Below are 16,046 nucleotides of genomic sequence, written 5' to 3'. Positions count from 1 at the left end.
TCTTCAGGCACTAATCTGGAGATGTCTGGAGCTCCTCACCACAAGCCGACTTCTGATTTGTGTCACATCGACCGATCACAGCTATATAGGAATCTTAGTTGCTCCCCTTAAACACGCTCAAAAAGTCCGCTCTTAAGATTAATCATACTCATTTCGGCGCTCATTTTTGGCGCTTACACTCTTACACCTCTACCTTCCGCATTAGAGACCTCTCTGCGCCGTGCTTACCGATGTATCCTGTATTATTGCAGAGCAGATGCCCATATTACTTCTCCGCGCCAGGCTTTACTTCTTCTCTGGTAACCATCTCAAATAATTGGCGTTCATCTACATCTATCTTGAAGAAAGTCAATACTCAATGCGGCAGAGGTCGCAGTTCTACCCGCACGCTGGCAGCAGCCTTGAAGAGCGCTTTTTTAACAACTAGTACGGCGGCTGTTGAGTGTCTATGAGCGGATTAGCTGGCCAATCGCTAAAGCTGCCTACAAAGGCCATCCAAAGACGCCGATCAGATCACTTGTAGATGAGTTCGAGTAGACATACTCTACACTCATAGACTCTACCATACACCTCCAAGGAACATGGATGATGCTCCAAACGGTTCGCTCCAGCGCTTAATGAGGAGCATACGGTTCTCCAACTAGGTAGTAACAGGAATTATGCCTGTATGCGGGGCCAAGTGGGATGAGGGGGTTGCTTGTGACTCACATAATGCTGATTACACTGCTACGCACCTCAATCCTCTAAATGCGGGAGTGAGGGGCAGTGGTGCTCTGTACCTGGAGCTTAAGGCCTACCGGATAACGTCGTCGGGCTGTAAAACTGCATGCCAGAGGGAGGATACCTTTCGTTAATGGTGTTCGGTTTTCGAGCTTCCCATAATGAGTACGTCTTGCAGCCTTAGTAGAGTGGACGGTATCTACTCTAGTGCAAGGGTTGCCTCCAGCGAGGGGCAACCTGACCGTCAGCGCAGGAGAACAACCACGACCTATATCGTTTCGACGAATCTGTGAGACTATGCACACCGACCTTTGAGAACAGTTTGGATATCCTCCAGTAGTGATTGATCCGGGTTATCCGAATTCATCCGAATTCACGGTTTATTGGTGTTCGATGTTTACGCCTGAGGAATCAGGCATCAAAGCCAACACAGCAACGCCGTGTCGGCAGCGTGTGACTTCGTTCCTCTCGCCAACACCTCCAAGTCCCAATATTGACTTCATATCCGAGGTTCAGTCATGTTGTGCTTCCTGCAGGTACCTGTAAACGCACTTTGGCTCACGTCAGGTACGAGTTACTTAACCGAATAAGTCCGAGCACCGTCCAGGATGATGCAAACTTTTCAGCTTAACGAGGCGGCCGCGAATGAAAGTAATCCACATCGCATCCATCAGGGTCCAGAGCGAGCTCTACTAAGCAGCCCGACGAACGGTGAACCCGACTCATCTTGCGGAAATTCCTATTTTGTTCCACCAGGTTGAACGGCATGACGAACCCCTCCAACTGCCGAACTTCCATGGCTTCCGTGGAGTTGTTTACTTGAAATAGAGTGGCGGCGCCTTCACCATGGTCGAAAAAGGATGTAACCACGGCAGGGCAGCTATATACCAAGGCGGATTTTGTTCGGACTAATTTTCTACAACTTGCTTGGAATCCTGGTATGCCAATGACCAATCGGTCCAAAGAAAATTATCCACGGCTTTTGCATGAGTGCTGTCAGGATCCCCAGGAACACGTCGGGTATGATTGTTCGAACCGGTCCTTCGGGAGGGTGGCCACGAACGCTGACTCGGCCTCGCCCGTTACTGGATCCACCGCAAACTTCTGAGCGCACTGCGACACTGTACCATTGTTCTATCCTCGAGTACTCTACCAACATGGCCCAAGCTGCCTGAACATTTACCCTTTTGGGATTTTTGCTCTAGTCTTCGGTTCCCAGTTGTCTGGATAATCCAACCTTGAACACAGCAGTCGCGAGATATCTCTTTCAACAGTGCATGCATCGGGGACCTCACAATGACACATCTTTTGCTCAGCCCAGGCTGCCTAGCAATCTAGACCGGTCATCGACGAGGGTGGATTCGCGGCTTTGCGAGATTTCTTTTAGCGTCAGCTCAAGAAAGTGTCAGCCAACGGTTTTCAGGTTCAAACAACGTGGATCCAGTCGCTGAGGCCAATTGTTCTATGATTGGCTGGGTTATCCAGGTACCAAAGTTTCTACTCCACAAAGGATAGCCTCTAATTGGCGCTTGGAGATATGATTCTGTGCCTGAAATCGGCGCTACTAACGTGGCGCACACCAACTCCATCAGAAATCCAGCAACAGTGATCTGATGCCTCACTCTTCTGGTCCACCGGGCGTGGCCCAGCTCGAAAATTCTTGACAACCGCCCACCGAAGTTTCGGCGAGAACCATGTAGCCAAACAGGCGGGGATAAATACCCTGTCCTCCCTCATCCTTTCACTTCTGCTTGTTCTGCACCACAAAGCATTCATTCATTGAACAGAGGTTGAACCTCCCACAGTCCTTTGACAACCACATTCTTTTGTCTGTAGATCAGACCCAGTCAATCCTTGATATACTTATCAACCTCGTTCGTCCAGTCCACACGACAGACAATCACAAGCACTCTTTCAAAATGCTCTTCAACAAGATCATCAGCCTCGCTGCTACCCTGGCCACTGCCTCGGCCCTGCCTTTCGCTCCGGCGCCCCGCAGCATCAGCGGCGGTGTCACCCTCATCAACAACCTGTCCCAGGACCTCTACCTCTGGTCCGTCTCGGGCACCGCCTCACCCATGGTGACCTTGCCCGCTGGCCAATCCTACCAGGAGACCTGGCAGATCAACCCCACTGGCGGCGGCATCTCCATCAAGATCGGATGCTCTGAGGATGGCTCCGACGTGCTGCAGTACGAGTACACCAAGGTCGGCGACCTCCTCTTCTGGGACATGTCGAGCATCGATCTGAGCTCAGGCTCGCCGCTCGTGGCTGCCGGCTTCGATGTCAGCATCGATGACAGCTCGTGCGACACCGTCACCTGCGCCCCCGGCGACGTCAACTGCTCCGAATCCTACCAGTACCCTGACGACCACAACACCCGTGCCTGCTCCAGCAGTGCTGCTTATACCCTCACCCTGGGTACAGCGAACTAAGCAAAACAAAATCGTCCTTGAAACGTCATGTCACTCTTTCATTTCCCGGCGTTTCTTGGACTTCCACGACCCGCATATAGGCAGGCCCTCGCCCAGGCAGGCGGTCTTACGACTCATGACGGATGCGCTCTAGTAGCGCTCACGGTATATATGGGAACGGAACTTGGCGCATATGAAGGATATACCAGATACCTAGGGTTGGGATAGATTGAAAAATACACCACTTTACACTACCTCATTAACGACGTCTACTGTAGCCATCGTATGCATTAGCTCTAATTTTACTCCTGAAATTTAAATATTAAGCAACTTCGAACTAGGTCTCTAGCAAAAGCTCTGACGCCATTGGTCAATTTGAGTGAGCTCACTCATGGGCGGTACCTAAACGGCAGCTAGCGTATCTCTTGGACGCAAAAGTAACAGGTACATACCATTGCTGGGATGCTCTTGGTAAATGCCACCATCTCACTTTACAAGCCATATTGTCCAGGCGCTCACTTGAGACAATATGAAACATGCCTGTCACATCGTCGTCACCTCTGACGGACGCGGGGTCAGACTTTAGCACAGTCACGGCGCCTGAGACTTCGGGAACTGTCTCATCTCGAGTTGAGATGTTTGCATATCGCCTAGCGTTCATCAAGCTGGGTCCCGTAAATGTCTGTCATCAAAGATATACAGCATACATTTCTTTATACATTATTGTATCGGTGGCCGGACATCCACAATGAGGTACATCATAGTAACGTCGCCCGGTCGATCCTGCTCCACACTGTGGATTAACGCAACGCCCCGACTAGCCGCGGTTACCACCCGTACTTGGGCCAGGAGACCGGTCGATCGGAGCTTTTCTCAATGCTCCAGTCTGCCCTCTCAAATTTATGATTATTCTGCAGTTGTAATTGACTATATTATAATTTGCGTTGGGAATGTGAACATCTTTAGAGATTGAGGCTTGAGTGCTAAGTTATTGTTCTGTTGGCTGATGTCATCGATCGATGAACAGCCGGCTTACCCAATGGGGAAAAGAATACACCAGTTCAAGCTGAGCAACTCCACTACTCTGGACATTCACCGGCTCACAATGGAGGCATTGCGTAACTTTGTATCATCAACGGCTGCACTATCCGAGTCGGAGCTCGGAAGGACCTATGGCGGAGATTGTGTTATTCCCTCTGTTCTTGGTTGCTGCTTTATTTACAAGCGTACCTTTCCGCCCCTGGCTCCGTCCATGGCTCAGCTACACCATACATCGCCAGCGTGAAGACTGAGATAATTTTCAATATGGCGGACAGGGCGTCTTCAAGACCAAGAGCTCAAGTAAGATCTCCCCACACTGCAGTTGGATATAGAACTGATATCCCTAGTCTGAAGCAGCCAGACTCCGAGACGAAGAGCGAATGCAAGCCCGCCCTTCACCAACACGCAGCGTCGGAGGTGGTAGACGACCCTCTGGACTGGCAACAGAAGGCTCGGGTCTGCGTCACCGTAACACAGGACTCTCTCGACGAAGCCGCACAAATCGTGTATCCAGCTTGTCATCACGAACGACGCTCGCTAACCGCACAGGAGGCAACTTCACTTTTGCCGGGCCAGAGGAGACGTCTCAGCTCCGAGCGGCACATGAGCCCTTTGTGCACCCCGGATACACCGATCTCAATCCAGAATATGAGCAGCCCCCGAATACGAAGCCAGTATGGAGTTTGGCGAAGCCTCTGCCTCGGGTCGTTAGGCCGGGGATGGTCCCAACGAAGGAGGAGATTTTGCAGGGTCGTACGACTGAACGGCCACCATTACCGGCAGAAAACTCACAGAAACAAGGGCTGGATGTCGATCCAAATGAGTTGGAGGCTGGCCGGATCGAGAAGGCTGATCCGAAGAAGATGGCGGCGCAGGTGGACGACGCGCGAATACAGAGGGAGAACAATTTCGTGAACAAGATTCTGACCGGGGACGTTGGCACGACGAGGATATCGCGTACCTCGTCAACAGCAATCAGACGGCCCTCCGGCGTTCAAATTGAACCGCGCCCATCAGAGCAACTCTCCGCAGTCCCAGAAGGTGAGGGCCACGATTCCTCGCAGTCGCCCCCTGACGACACAGGTCATGACCTAAGTGATGAACCCCTCCAGGACGTACACATCCCAGAGGAGCCCCCATCACCCGAGATAAGCCCCGATCAGCTTGATTTTGATGAAGCTGCGTACCCGGAGGACCTGCACCCGCTCGTCCAGGACCTCGTCGAGGAAGAAGTTCACAACAACCACACAGTCTGGAGCGTCATTCGCACACACCACCGCGAAGCCCTCGCCGAATCTCTCGCAGTTTTCATCCAGCTCACTGTTGGCCTCGCCGCAGATCTCAGCGTCACCCTCGGCGGAACCACAAACCCCAATACCACAGCCTGGGCCTGGGGTTTCGCAGCCATGATGGCAATCTACATCTCTGGTGGCGTCTCCGGTGCACACCTTAACCCAACCATCACGTGTATGCTCTGGTTTTATCGCGGATTTCCCAAGCGGAAAATGCCAGAGTACTTTGCGGCCCAGTTTATTGGCGCGTTTGTTGCCGCGCTTGCAGTCTACGGGCTGTACCACGACTCTATAAATGAATATCTTTCCATCAGCACAAGCAGCACAAGCAGTACAACAAACGTCCTCAACAGCTTCGTCACATCCCAACGCAACCCTTGGATCAACCCGCAAACGGCCTTCTTCAACGAGTTCCTCGGTACAGTCGTGCTCACTGTGACCGTGCTTGCGCTGGGCGACGACCAGAACGCGCCACCAGGCGCAGGAATGAACGCCCTGGTCGTCGGGCTAATGGTGTACACGCTGAGCATCACATTTTCCTACCAGACTGGTGCTGCACTAAACCCATCGCGTGATTTCGGGCCAAGATTAGCACTCCTAGCCCTAGGCTATGGAAGCGACCTCTTCCTCAACCCGTACTGGTTCTATGGACCCTGGGCAGGCAGCTTCTGTGGCGCCTTTATTGGCGCCTTTCTTTATGATTTTATGATCTTCACTGGGGGTGAGAGTCCGGTGAATTATCCGTGGGAGAGGACTGAGAGGGCGATGAAGCGGAGTAGGGAGAAGTGGGGGAGGAGGTTAAAGAAGGGCTTTAAGAGACAGAAAAAGGGCGGGCTTGAGAAGGAGGTTGCTGTATAATAACAAGGTTGCAAGGCAAGCCGCCAAGTGCCGGATCGAAGGCATTAAACCACCATCATAGCATGTACCCTACCGATATTCAAGGCAATAGCAGTAAATGAAAGATGAGGGAGCCCATCCAGCTACCCACCGAGCTATTATGCCTCTATGCCTCATCTAGCAACAAATTACGGCCCAGATACGCTACATACCCACCCCCCTAAGTTGGTACCTAATGTAGACATGACTTGGAACACTGATCCAATTAAGTAGGCAACAATCTCATCTACAGGGCGCTCCGCAAGGTGCTTAGAAAGCCAATGTGTGGCTCGCTCATTCCTCACCTTGGACGAGGCACAGCACCCATATTTCGGGACGTACCTACTCCAGACTCCCTCATGCGCAGGGTCGTGCCTTCTCAAAACGATAAGTATGGTGCGATATTGACCACCCGACTGAAGTTAATGGAGAGAAAGAACAATGCAAATGGTTAGATTCCGTTGCTCCGTACACAAGCAGACACCTAGGCCAAAGGTAGGTAGGCAGGTGGTGAATAGGTAGGTATCTCGCGCTCAAAACGCTCAGTTCAGTTCAGGCAAATCCAGTCCGATCCCAATCAATTCAAACTCCTTAACACTCCTTTCGAGATTTCCAACGCGGGCTTACCCGATGCTGGAACAGGCAGGGCAGGTTAGGCACGTAGGCAGAAGAGATCATTTCTTGGGCGCATCTACAAAGCCTGGGAAACAATCTTGCAGTGTCTTGTTGTGCTTGTTCGCCGCATGCTCAGTGAGCGCCGGACCCCTGGTGGTCTTGAGAAATGTGGCCCGGCATACAACGCACTGGATGTCCTTTGCAGCTTCATTCTACATACTCATATTAGGCACCGGACTTCGTACCGGATGGTAAATCAATGAAAATAAGAGGGCTTTAAAAAGAAATGCAACATACGGTTTTTAGCTGCGACTTGCCGCCAGACTTGGTGTCTTTAGCGTTACGCTCACGCTTAAAGGCGGCTTTTGCTCCCTGGAGTTTGTCCCTTGTCAGTTACCTAAGCGCAAGACGGTGGATTTATCCGGCAGATCGAGGTGGAGTAGGTCTGAAAGAACTAATTAGACTAGGCAGATGACTTACGTTACCCATTCTGAATAATGTGAGTGTAAATAGGTCTTAGAAATGCAGCAAGTGAAGTGAGGACCTTGAGGTGTGAGGTGTTTGCTGTGTTGAGTAACGTGGGAGAGGGGAAATGAGGTTTTTTTTTTTTCTGCTTTATCTTCTCCTGCAATTTTCTGTCTTTTGCCCCTCGCGGTTGGCGGCCGGCTATCCCGCTTTCTGTCTAGCTTGTTCCTGGCCTGGGCGTTGGACCAGACTTTTAACCAATTAGTGCGAAGTTTTTCTATAGTACTGACATGACTGCAATATTAGGTGCAATGTTAGGTGTTGAATACATTGTTGATCAAGTTATAAAGCACAAAGAGAATATCTGAAGAAGATAAAGAGGTGTTTCCTTCGTACTAGAGGCTTCAACAAAGAAACCTTCGTACAAAGTCTGATTGAGAATGTATTGAACGTACTTTCTTTGTCTGTAGCATGTTTAAAAACAACCTCTCCGCACCGTCTGTTCGCCTGTCGGTTTATCTCAGAATTATACCAAACCATACCGTAACAATAGATTACCGAAAGAGCGAACACAAGGATGTCGTCTCCTCCCAACATCCCCAAACGTCGCACCCGCTCTCAGCGGCGGCGCACCGACTCTGACATTGACAGTTACCCAGCTCAAGAGGACTACGACTGGGACCGCGAAGATACTCACTTCCTCCCTGCGCCCTTGTACCTCTGCAACGGCAGCCGCACTCCCAGTACCGATACGGAGTCGGATCTCGACGACGACGCGACGTCACCAGGAAGTAAAGAAAACCCCTTCCTCGATTTCGAGCTCCTAGACCGCATTCCACATCCACCTGCCATGCTCACGCAGTTGCAGGAGGTTGTGGACGGGCTCAAGGCCGACCCCATTGAACCGATCCTGGAGCAGCTGAACCGAAATATGGAAGTGGCCAGGATGATTGGGACTCTGTTAGATGTCGAGGCCGCGTTGTTGAGAGGGGACGCAGATACAGCTGAGAGAAAGACAAACTCGGTGTGGCCTATTGCGACGGGTCTGGATGATGCGGAATACCTTGAGCGGTGTAATGTTCTTCAGGGGCTTGTGGTAAAGCTTAGAGCTTTGCAGGAGGAGGGGGGTTGGGTGGATGAGGCAGAAGGAAATTGGAAAGAGGTTGAACGTGTGGCTGAGCAGGAACCTGAACAGGAACAAAGGCATCTTTCTGGCTCAAATACCGCGTCAGGCGAGGTCCTGACTATTCTCAAGGAGAAGGGAATAGCGGAAGCTAGAGACTGGGATGACAACTACGACGACGACGGAGGGGAAGATTATGTCAAGGTACGTAGTCAAACCGCTGAACAAAGAAACGAATTCAGCTTTGACCCTCGCCAGCTACAGTCGCCTGTTTCACTGAGGGAGGATGAGGCTGAAGAAATGGCTCTTCAGAGGTATGGACCCCGCTCAGCATCCGCTAACGCCCAGGGCTCCCCATCGTCATACTACACCAAAGACTCACGCGAAGATAATCTCGACGTTGAGACCGGAGTCTATTCGGACAGCCTGGGCTCCTCCAGCGAAAGCATGGTCTCCAAAAGACTAATCCGCAAACGAAAAAGCACCCTTATCACCCCCTCAACCACCCTAATGTATACACACATCCACAAAGCACAACGCAAACCTTACACCCTCTCCCAATCACCCACCCCCGGACCCTCCCGTCCCAAACCCTGGACTACCTCCGACGTTAACTCCTCAGCAGACGAAGATTTCTACCGCGTCTTCTGGGACACCCATTCCAGAACCCTTTTGCTCCAGCAACCGATTCCCGACTGGGACATGTCCTGGCTTGCACGGTACGAATCCTCCGCTTTCACGCTGCCAAAGACGCATTTCACCTTTCGTTTCTCGCTCCCCATGAAGTACATGGCGAGTCGCATCCGCAAGACCGCCATTTTCCCACGACAGGAGTGGGAGTTTATTCCTAGTCCGGCGGAGTGGAGAAGGTTCTGCGAGGGCGTGACAAACGGGGAGGAATTGACGATGGGCTTCTTAGGGTGGGAGCGCGAGCGCATCGAGGATTTGATACGCGAGAGAAAAGGTGGTGAGGGCTTTGAGCATACAGGGAGGGAAGGAGGTGAGTGGATATCTTTATACACACGCAGATACGCACCACAATATGGTGGCCGGTAGATCTGTTTACTAAAATGAGTGATCCCAGGTTGAAAAAAGGAAATATGTGATGAAAGCGGTCATTGTTGAAGGACGAAGATGGGTACGAGCCAAGTGGAGAGGTGAGTATGTATCCGATGATGAGTGGTGAGGGGATACTTAGGGAGATACTTAGGATGTTGATGGTAGAGCCGCTTGATAAGCATATAGAAGCTGAAGCAGGACCCTCTTTCAATATATAGTCCAAAGGTAACTATATGGCGTTACCCATATCTCCCTACCTTTAACCTTCCCAAGCTAACCTACTAACCAGAAATCCGCCCCGGCCGCTCCCTTTGCATTCACACTTTCCCCATCTTTGGCCCCTATCCTTCATGGGTCCCACTTATCTTCACTCTCCCAAATCCATTCCCATTCTCCTACCAAAGAACCACTCCCGGTTCATTATTGAAGTCTCCGTCGTCCGAGCTGTAGCTCTATCCATATCCTCATCCAAGCCGGAACTGAAGCTACCCCGCCCGGGACCCGGATGTTGTTGCTGCTTCCTCGCGAGCTAAGGCCTTACTTAAGCTAAGGCCTTACTTAGAGAGCGAGTCTGAGATCTAGAGCATAAACGAGCCAGAGGGGTCTGTATTCTTAAAACGCCGAGGACCCTTTGCGCAGTGCGAACTCTTGAGCTTGGTCGATGTAGGAGCAAGCCAGTCGTTTAAAAATAAAAAATAAAAATAAAAAAATAAAAGAGAAAGAAAGAGAGAACATATGCGAATAGGTTTGTGATAGTCAGATTCATAGGCTGATAGGTGGTGGCCATACAGTACGTACATAATTGCCACTCTCCTGTGGGAAAGTTGGGATTGGGTAAATGACATTATGGTAAGAATGCATAATGGTATCTCGGTAGGTGTGCAAGGAGGGGAATGTATGAGTTCTTTGAGTGCTGGATGCTTAAGGTGGAAGCCTGAGAGCCGAGACTTTCTAACATGGGAACACGAGTGCGAAGGTTCTCAGATAAAGGTTCCTTAAACGTTGCTTGACGGTATTGACTTTGAAAAGCCTGCTCTTTCTTCTGAGAGGTGTAAAAGACAGGATTATGATACTCCGATGTTGTGATGTATACGAGGCAGGATAAAAATGATAGGGCTTGGCCATACAGCTTGTATGGGATTGTTTGGAAATGGGAACAGACACCAACCAGATTCCCGGCTATCTAGGAAAGCCCAGCACATTACGTAGGGGACTTACATACTAATAGGCCAGGAATAAAGCCAAGTATACCAAGATCTAAATTCAAGCTGGCCTGAAAATCCAAAATTTGCTGGGTAAGTGATCAGCTCAAGCAAAAGCATCCCAAACAGACAGATCCCAAACATAGCTAGCCGCCACCATAGCCCCTACACTCATAATCAGCGCCATCAACACATTAACCGCGTTGTTATCCAAAATGTCGTGTCCGCTTTCAATACGACGGCTCTCGTGATGAATCTTTTCTCCATTTTCCGTTCCTGTTGACGTCCCCGTGGCCCTGGTCCCCTTGAGCGCGGCAGTGTTCGCCGCAGTCTCTGTGTTGCGGAGTTGGGCGCCCGTTGTGCCAGCGGTGGAATGAAGGGTCTCTGCTGCGTTTCCAGGTTTTGTGGACGACGGATGAAGGAGGACCTAGGTCTGTTAGCGAACTCAAGACCTTGTCATCAGAGGAGGGCAGTACCTTCTGGCCACCAGTTCCCTCAACTATCTTCCCACTCCGCTTATCAACGACACTAGCCTGGAATAATCCGCCCAAAACACTATCCAAGATACTCCCAAGTCCACCCCAGAACGTCGTCGCGAGGATCCAGATTATTCGGTCCTGTACCGTACTCTTGAAAGAGCCGCAGAGAGGCAAAAGTATCGCAGAGGTGACGGCGATTGTGAATGCCCCCAACAAACCAGCAAGTATTCCTGTCCCCGTGACACCGCCATTTGTACCCGGTGGAACGACGCGCAACGTAGGCGATGTGATGAGGCGCGGTTTCGATTTGGAGAGAATGCCTAGCTCGGAGGAGAATGTGTCGGCCGCGACGGCAGCATAGTTACTACAAAGCCGGGAAAAAACATTAGCATCACTCGTAAAAAACACAGAAACAAAAAGAGTCGGCGCAAACGTACGCGACAATCCCAACGACAAGCAAATCGGCCGCATGGCGCCCGTTTGAGAAACACTCCGCCGTCAGACCATCCGCTTTGTTATTTCTTATAACCCAGGCGTGGACCAGACTGAGAACAGTAGCAACGATTGAGTTTGCAAGGACCTGGATGTGTGTTCGAGCACCTTCGCCGCCGTGAGAGCCCGTCGCGGAGAGGGTGAGCTGGGCTTTGATGTCATGTTTCACCTGTGGGAGGTTTAATCAGCGACCTGAAACCATAACACCCAGGAGAAAAAAAAGAGAGAGAGAAGGTGGAAAGGTACCTTCGTGGCTTTCGTCCCCCCAAGATAGAAGACTAAAAGAAGGAATAGTGGTAGTGACCATGGATTGACGGCGTGCGCAATAGCTGTCAGAGCTGCGACGACAATGCCGAAGGGCGTCAGCGACTTGCGGGACCACGCGCGGTGAACGAGAGCCGCGATGATCGGGACGGCGATGCTGAGTTTCATTACGAGGAGATTTGATTATAGAAGAGAGTTAGGGAAGGAAAACCATGGCGGTCGTGTGAGTCTTGAGAAATATGAGCTGAGATGAGGAGTGTGACAGGTGCAGGTGGGGCAGCTGAAGCTATCCGCAGCTTGTCCGCCGATCACTAAGCAGCCAGCATGAAGCCATCTCAGCTACTTCACCACGCTCGACTCTCGATGGCGGTGACTCTAGCCGGAATGTATCTTATTTGTAGCATTTGGTTTCAACTAGTTAGCTTTTCTTGGCTGTGTTTCGACAATAATGCTAAGACTGCTGGAGTGGAGAAATATAAGGACAAGATATATATTTTAACGCCTATAATTAGGATTTCGCTTTAATCCCGGTGCCAGTAAGGCTCAGGAAAGCTTTAAATGGGAACACTCTCCAGACAGAGCCTCTCAAGCCGCATTATAGACCCTAATAGTTAAGTATAAGTTGAGGAGTGAAAAACGTAGATATGGAGAAGACGTTGGTGGACGCCGAACGCTTCTTGAACGGCCGCCTTCTGCGAGGGAAAAAGGGATGGTACTTTGTTCTCCTTGAAGTTCGGCATGTTCCGAAACCGAGTAAGGTTTTCATCGAGATTGGTCTGATTCTTGAGCTAAAGGAAGGTCGTAGTTAGTAGTTGAAGCTAGGGTTAGGGCTCAAACGCGGCAGAGTACTTGTATAGTTATACTTATTCGACGCATGGCAGTCAAGATGCTTCTACCCATTATCCAAAAAGAGAATAGGCCTTGTGTGGAAGCGATGCCCATTCCCGCTCACAAGCAGCTGTTATTACCATTTCTCACCGTTGAGACTCTCCGAGGTATAACGGCAGGAAAGCATTTGTCGTCTGTAATTACACCATTGTCTCTGCAGTTACATTGAGGCCCGTCGCACCTGTCTGAAGTGATAGAAATGTAAATAATTGGGCAAAAAGATAAATGGTTAGAGCCTTACTGAAGCCGCTACTTGAGCACGGTGGAAAGACGAATTTAGAGGCAGACTCTGATCGTGGAAAGTCTGCTTTGGCTCTAAACATTGCAGCACTGAGGCAAATGAAGGCAGAAGGATATGGATAATTCGCGCACGTCAGCTACTTCAAAGGGAGAGCTTCCATCTTGCAGATCCAGGGCAGCAGCTGTTGGCATCGCCCTTACAAGGGCAATCCGAGCTTCGGACGCCCAACCTGTCCTCGAGCAAAGATTTATAGTCTGCTTCTGCACTGCCCGGCAGATGCCCACAGAAGAGTGACAGTCCAGAATGACGGGTAAAGGAAGTTCTAGGGCAGTGATGAGATCTGTCAAAGTTAAGATGTGATCCGGCACTAGTGCTGATATACTTGGATTCTAGGCCTAAGAGTAAGCCAGCTGTGATACGGAATGGAGTGTGAAGTACAGAATCTTTCACAATATTGATACATGCTGCTGCAGACTGGGCATACGAAAAAGTGGTTTAGTAGCACCATATATCCCCATGACCCCTGCAGTAAATAGCGGCTGCAGTGTAGAACAAAGCAGGATATTCAACAAACGAAGTCTTCTAGCAAGGGGTCATGATACTGCTTGTTGTTCCCCATTGCCATTTGCCTGCATACAATATAATACCGTCTGCTCATGGATGAAACAAGTTGCGACTCCGGAACTATAGAAGTATCCAAATTCTCCCATTCCTTAGTATGTATACATAAAGAGATAACAGTCACCGTGTTCCGCCACTCTTTCTCGAGCCCTGAAAACCCCTCAGACCTGCCCTTCCTTCCGTCCATCCTTCCATCCTTTCTTCCTTCATCACCATTCGCTTTCGCATCCTTGTAGAAGCTCTTGGTGCGCTTCCTTAATCCTTTGAGACCAAATATCTCCCAAATCCGCTGCAAGGATCATGGCGGCCACACGGCTCCTAGCGCAATAGTCAGGGTCCTTGTCGTTGGGGTTCGCAACAAAGGTTTTGCCATCCAAGAGCCACTGGGGTAAAACGCAACCAGTCAAGCACCGAGTCAGCATGGAGAGAGTCTTTCTTTCGAGGTAGCGTCCACGGCCCACCAACGGCCATGATCCTGGCATCATAGCCATTGCCACATTACCTTGGGGTCTCTGTACTTTCGCATACATGCATGATATCAGAAAATGAAAGTAGATGAAGGCAGGAGAAGGCCGTTTATCGGACATAAAGGAGAGGTCTTTGCCGTCGATATCCTGTAATACTGGCAGTGTTAGTAGCAATCTAAGTCACGGGTGTAAAGCCTTGGGCTATCCCTTAGCATGTGTTTGATATAACGCACCTTGAGGTGAATGACCTCTGGGTATGCTCCACGCTGTTCCGGCGGTGGGCCTACCCAAACTACATCATTTCCTTGGCTGTCGTCTAGCAGAATGCATTGCCAACGAGTGAAAGCTGTTGCCGTCCCTGGTGATGGGGCAAATGTGATGATTCCCTTGTATAACAATAATTTGATAGCAGGCGCCACGGTAAGCCCTACGTGTACGAATTTCGGTTAGCCTTCATGTTCTGCTGGCGCTGGAGCGCTCGGCGTACCGTTGCGTGCGTCACAAGTATTAAGCCCCTCTTCACCAAAGAGGTAGGCAAGATCTTCGCGTGAGACGCTACCAGGGACAAACTGGGCGGCTGTAGCTTTGCGAGACACCACCCACCTGCCCAGTACGTGGCACCAGACGTAATCCCCCGACATAGAGACAGCATTGTAGTACTCAGACACCGCTTTCTGGAATAACAATTTCCTCTCATTGCTCACTTGGGGGTCGTTGAGTCGCTCCCAGTCATTGGTTAATTTCAGTCTCTCCAAAACGTTTCCGTAGGCGCATCCAAGCAAGGTTGTCCTGATCTCAGAGTTGTTCACCAACTCAAGGGGTCGTGTTTTCAGCCGTTCAATCTCCATTTCCACCTCGCCTATTATTGCTGGGCCATGTCGAGTCAACAGTCTCAGTTCTTGGGCGCGTTTTCGAGTGGTTCTGGCGACGGCTTGAGTTTCAATGATGAATGTCTCGTGGCCAGTAATGCCGGCTGCTTTCATTTCCTCCAGGCAGTCCGCGTAGGATCGTAGGTAGGCAAGTCGAGTCTCTGTTCGCATAATCCGGGCCCATAGAAACTCTGTCACCCTGGGATTCTCGGCGCTTACAAGCTCCCAGATTCGATCATCAATGATCTGAGCTCTTGTTTCGAGAAGCGTGAGTTCATTTTCTCTCTTCACTAGAATCTCTGCGTGGTTGGGCTCATACGTCTGTTGCGGGGGCATTCTGGAAGGTTCCTGTGTGAATGCATTAAATATGTGTGATTCTGACCACACAGATGAAGCAAATGAGGTGGACACAGTCAGACTGCGGAATTTGACGGTTGAGGAAGATGGTGTATGAGGGGAAAGAGCTTCCCCGATCTTTCAAAATTGACAGCTGCTCAAGGTGCAATCAAATTGTATCTTGGAAGATAGCAGTAATAGCTTCTGTGGCTGGATCGATAATTGGGATGCTGAGCATGATATGGGCGTAAGCTGTTGAAGGGTGAGAAAAGGGAAATCCTATAGGCCGTTGCTCAGTTCGCGCTCCAGCGCTCCTTCCTCCACTGTCCAAGTCCAAGCAGTCTCATCATTGTTTGTCCGACTCAGTACTGCAAGTCCACATTATGTCATGACAATGGATTCAGAATGCTTGCCATAGTATAGTCTCTGTTATGTTAATCCATCATTCCCACCCAGAGATTTACCTTACTCAGATTATAGTGGACATAGTGAACGAAGCCGTTGCAGACTGCGTATGGATAAGGCATAGTATTATTCGTCAGCATAGTATCGACTGGTGTACAGGCGAGCACTGCCGGCTCG

At 50.4% G+C, this 16,046-nt stretch overlaps 6 protein-coding genes across 6 annotated transcripts, besides 1 other annotated feature; 3 read left to right on the top strand and 3 right to left on the bottom strand.

The window, feature by feature from the left end:
* Positions 1–16,046: part of a sequence feature (contig 1.130 1..308583(1)) that runs on past both edges of the window.
* On the top strand, positions 2,483–3,392 carry ANIA_07619 (protein calA). The gene has a single exon (XM_675796.2). The coding sequence runs from the start codon at positions 2,640–2,642 to the stop codon at positions 3,153–3,155; it is 516 nt and encodes a 171-aa protein (XP_680888.1). The 5' UTR covers positions 2,483–2,639; the 3' UTR covers positions 3,156–3,392.
* Positions 4,440–6,325, top strand: ANIA_07618 (MIP/aquaporin family protein; the record flags this gene model as incomplete). The annotated part of the gene is made up of 2 exons (XM_675795.1): positions 4,440–4,475; positions 4,523–6,325. The coding sequence occupies 2 exons, from the start codon at positions 4,440–4,442 to the stop codon at positions 6,323–6,325; spliced, it is 1,839 nt and encodes a 612-aa protein (XP_680887.1).
* On the bottom strand, positions 6,781–7,518 carry ANIA_07617 (uncharacterized protein). The gene is made up of 3 exons (XM_675794.2): positions 7,439–7,518; positions 7,256–7,330; positions 6,781–7,170 (listed from the first exon to the last, which is right to left on the bottom strand). The coding sequence occupies exons 1-3, from the start codon at positions 7,445–7,447 to the stop codon at positions 7,018–7,020; spliced, it is 237 nt and encodes a 78-aa protein (XP_680886.1). The 5' UTR covers positions 7,448–7,518; the 3' UTR covers positions 6,781–7,017.
* Positions 8,001–10,301, top strand: ANIA_07616 (uncharacterized protein; the record flags this gene model as incomplete). The annotated part of the gene is made up of 4 exons (XM_675793.2): positions 8,001–8,750; positions 8,805–9,546; positions 9,674–9,703; positions 9,895–10,301. 4 exons carry the CDS (start codon positions 8,001–8,003, stop codon positions 10,053–10,055), a joined length of 1,683 nt encoding a protein of 560 aa, XP_680885.1. The 3' UTR covers positions 10,056–10,301.
* On the bottom strand, positions 10,914–12,259 carry ANIA_07615 (DUF92 domain-containing protein; the record flags this gene model as incomplete). Its single annotated transcript, XM_675792.2, has 4 exons — positions 12,025–12,259; positions 11,724–11,947; positions 11,284–11,650; positions 10,914–11,234 (listed from the first exon to the last, which is right to left on the bottom strand). Exons 1-4 carry the CDS (start codon positions 12,208–12,210, stop codon positions 10,914–10,916), a joined length of 1,098 nt encoding a protein of 365 aa, XP_680884.1. The 5' UTR covers positions 12,211–12,259.
* ANIA_07614 (uncharacterized protein) lies at positions 14,002–15,464 on the bottom strand (the record flags this gene model as incomplete). The annotated part of the gene is made up of 3 exons (XM_675791.1): positions 14,002–14,406; positions 14,493–14,542; positions 14,747–15,464. 3 exons carry the CDS (start codon positions 15,462–15,464, stop codon positions 14,002–14,004), a joined length of 1,173 nt encoding a protein of 390 aa, XP_680883.1.

This window comes from Aspergillus nidulans, chromosome IV (genome assembly GCF_000011425.1).
Source record: "Aspergillus nidulans FGSC A4 chromosome IV".
Classification (NCBI taxonomy): domain Eukaryota; kingdom Fungi; phylum Ascomycota; class Eurotiomycetes; order Eurotiales; family Aspergillaceae; genus Aspergillus; species Aspergillus nidulans.
This window is presented reverse-complemented; position numbering and strand designations above follow the sequence as displayed.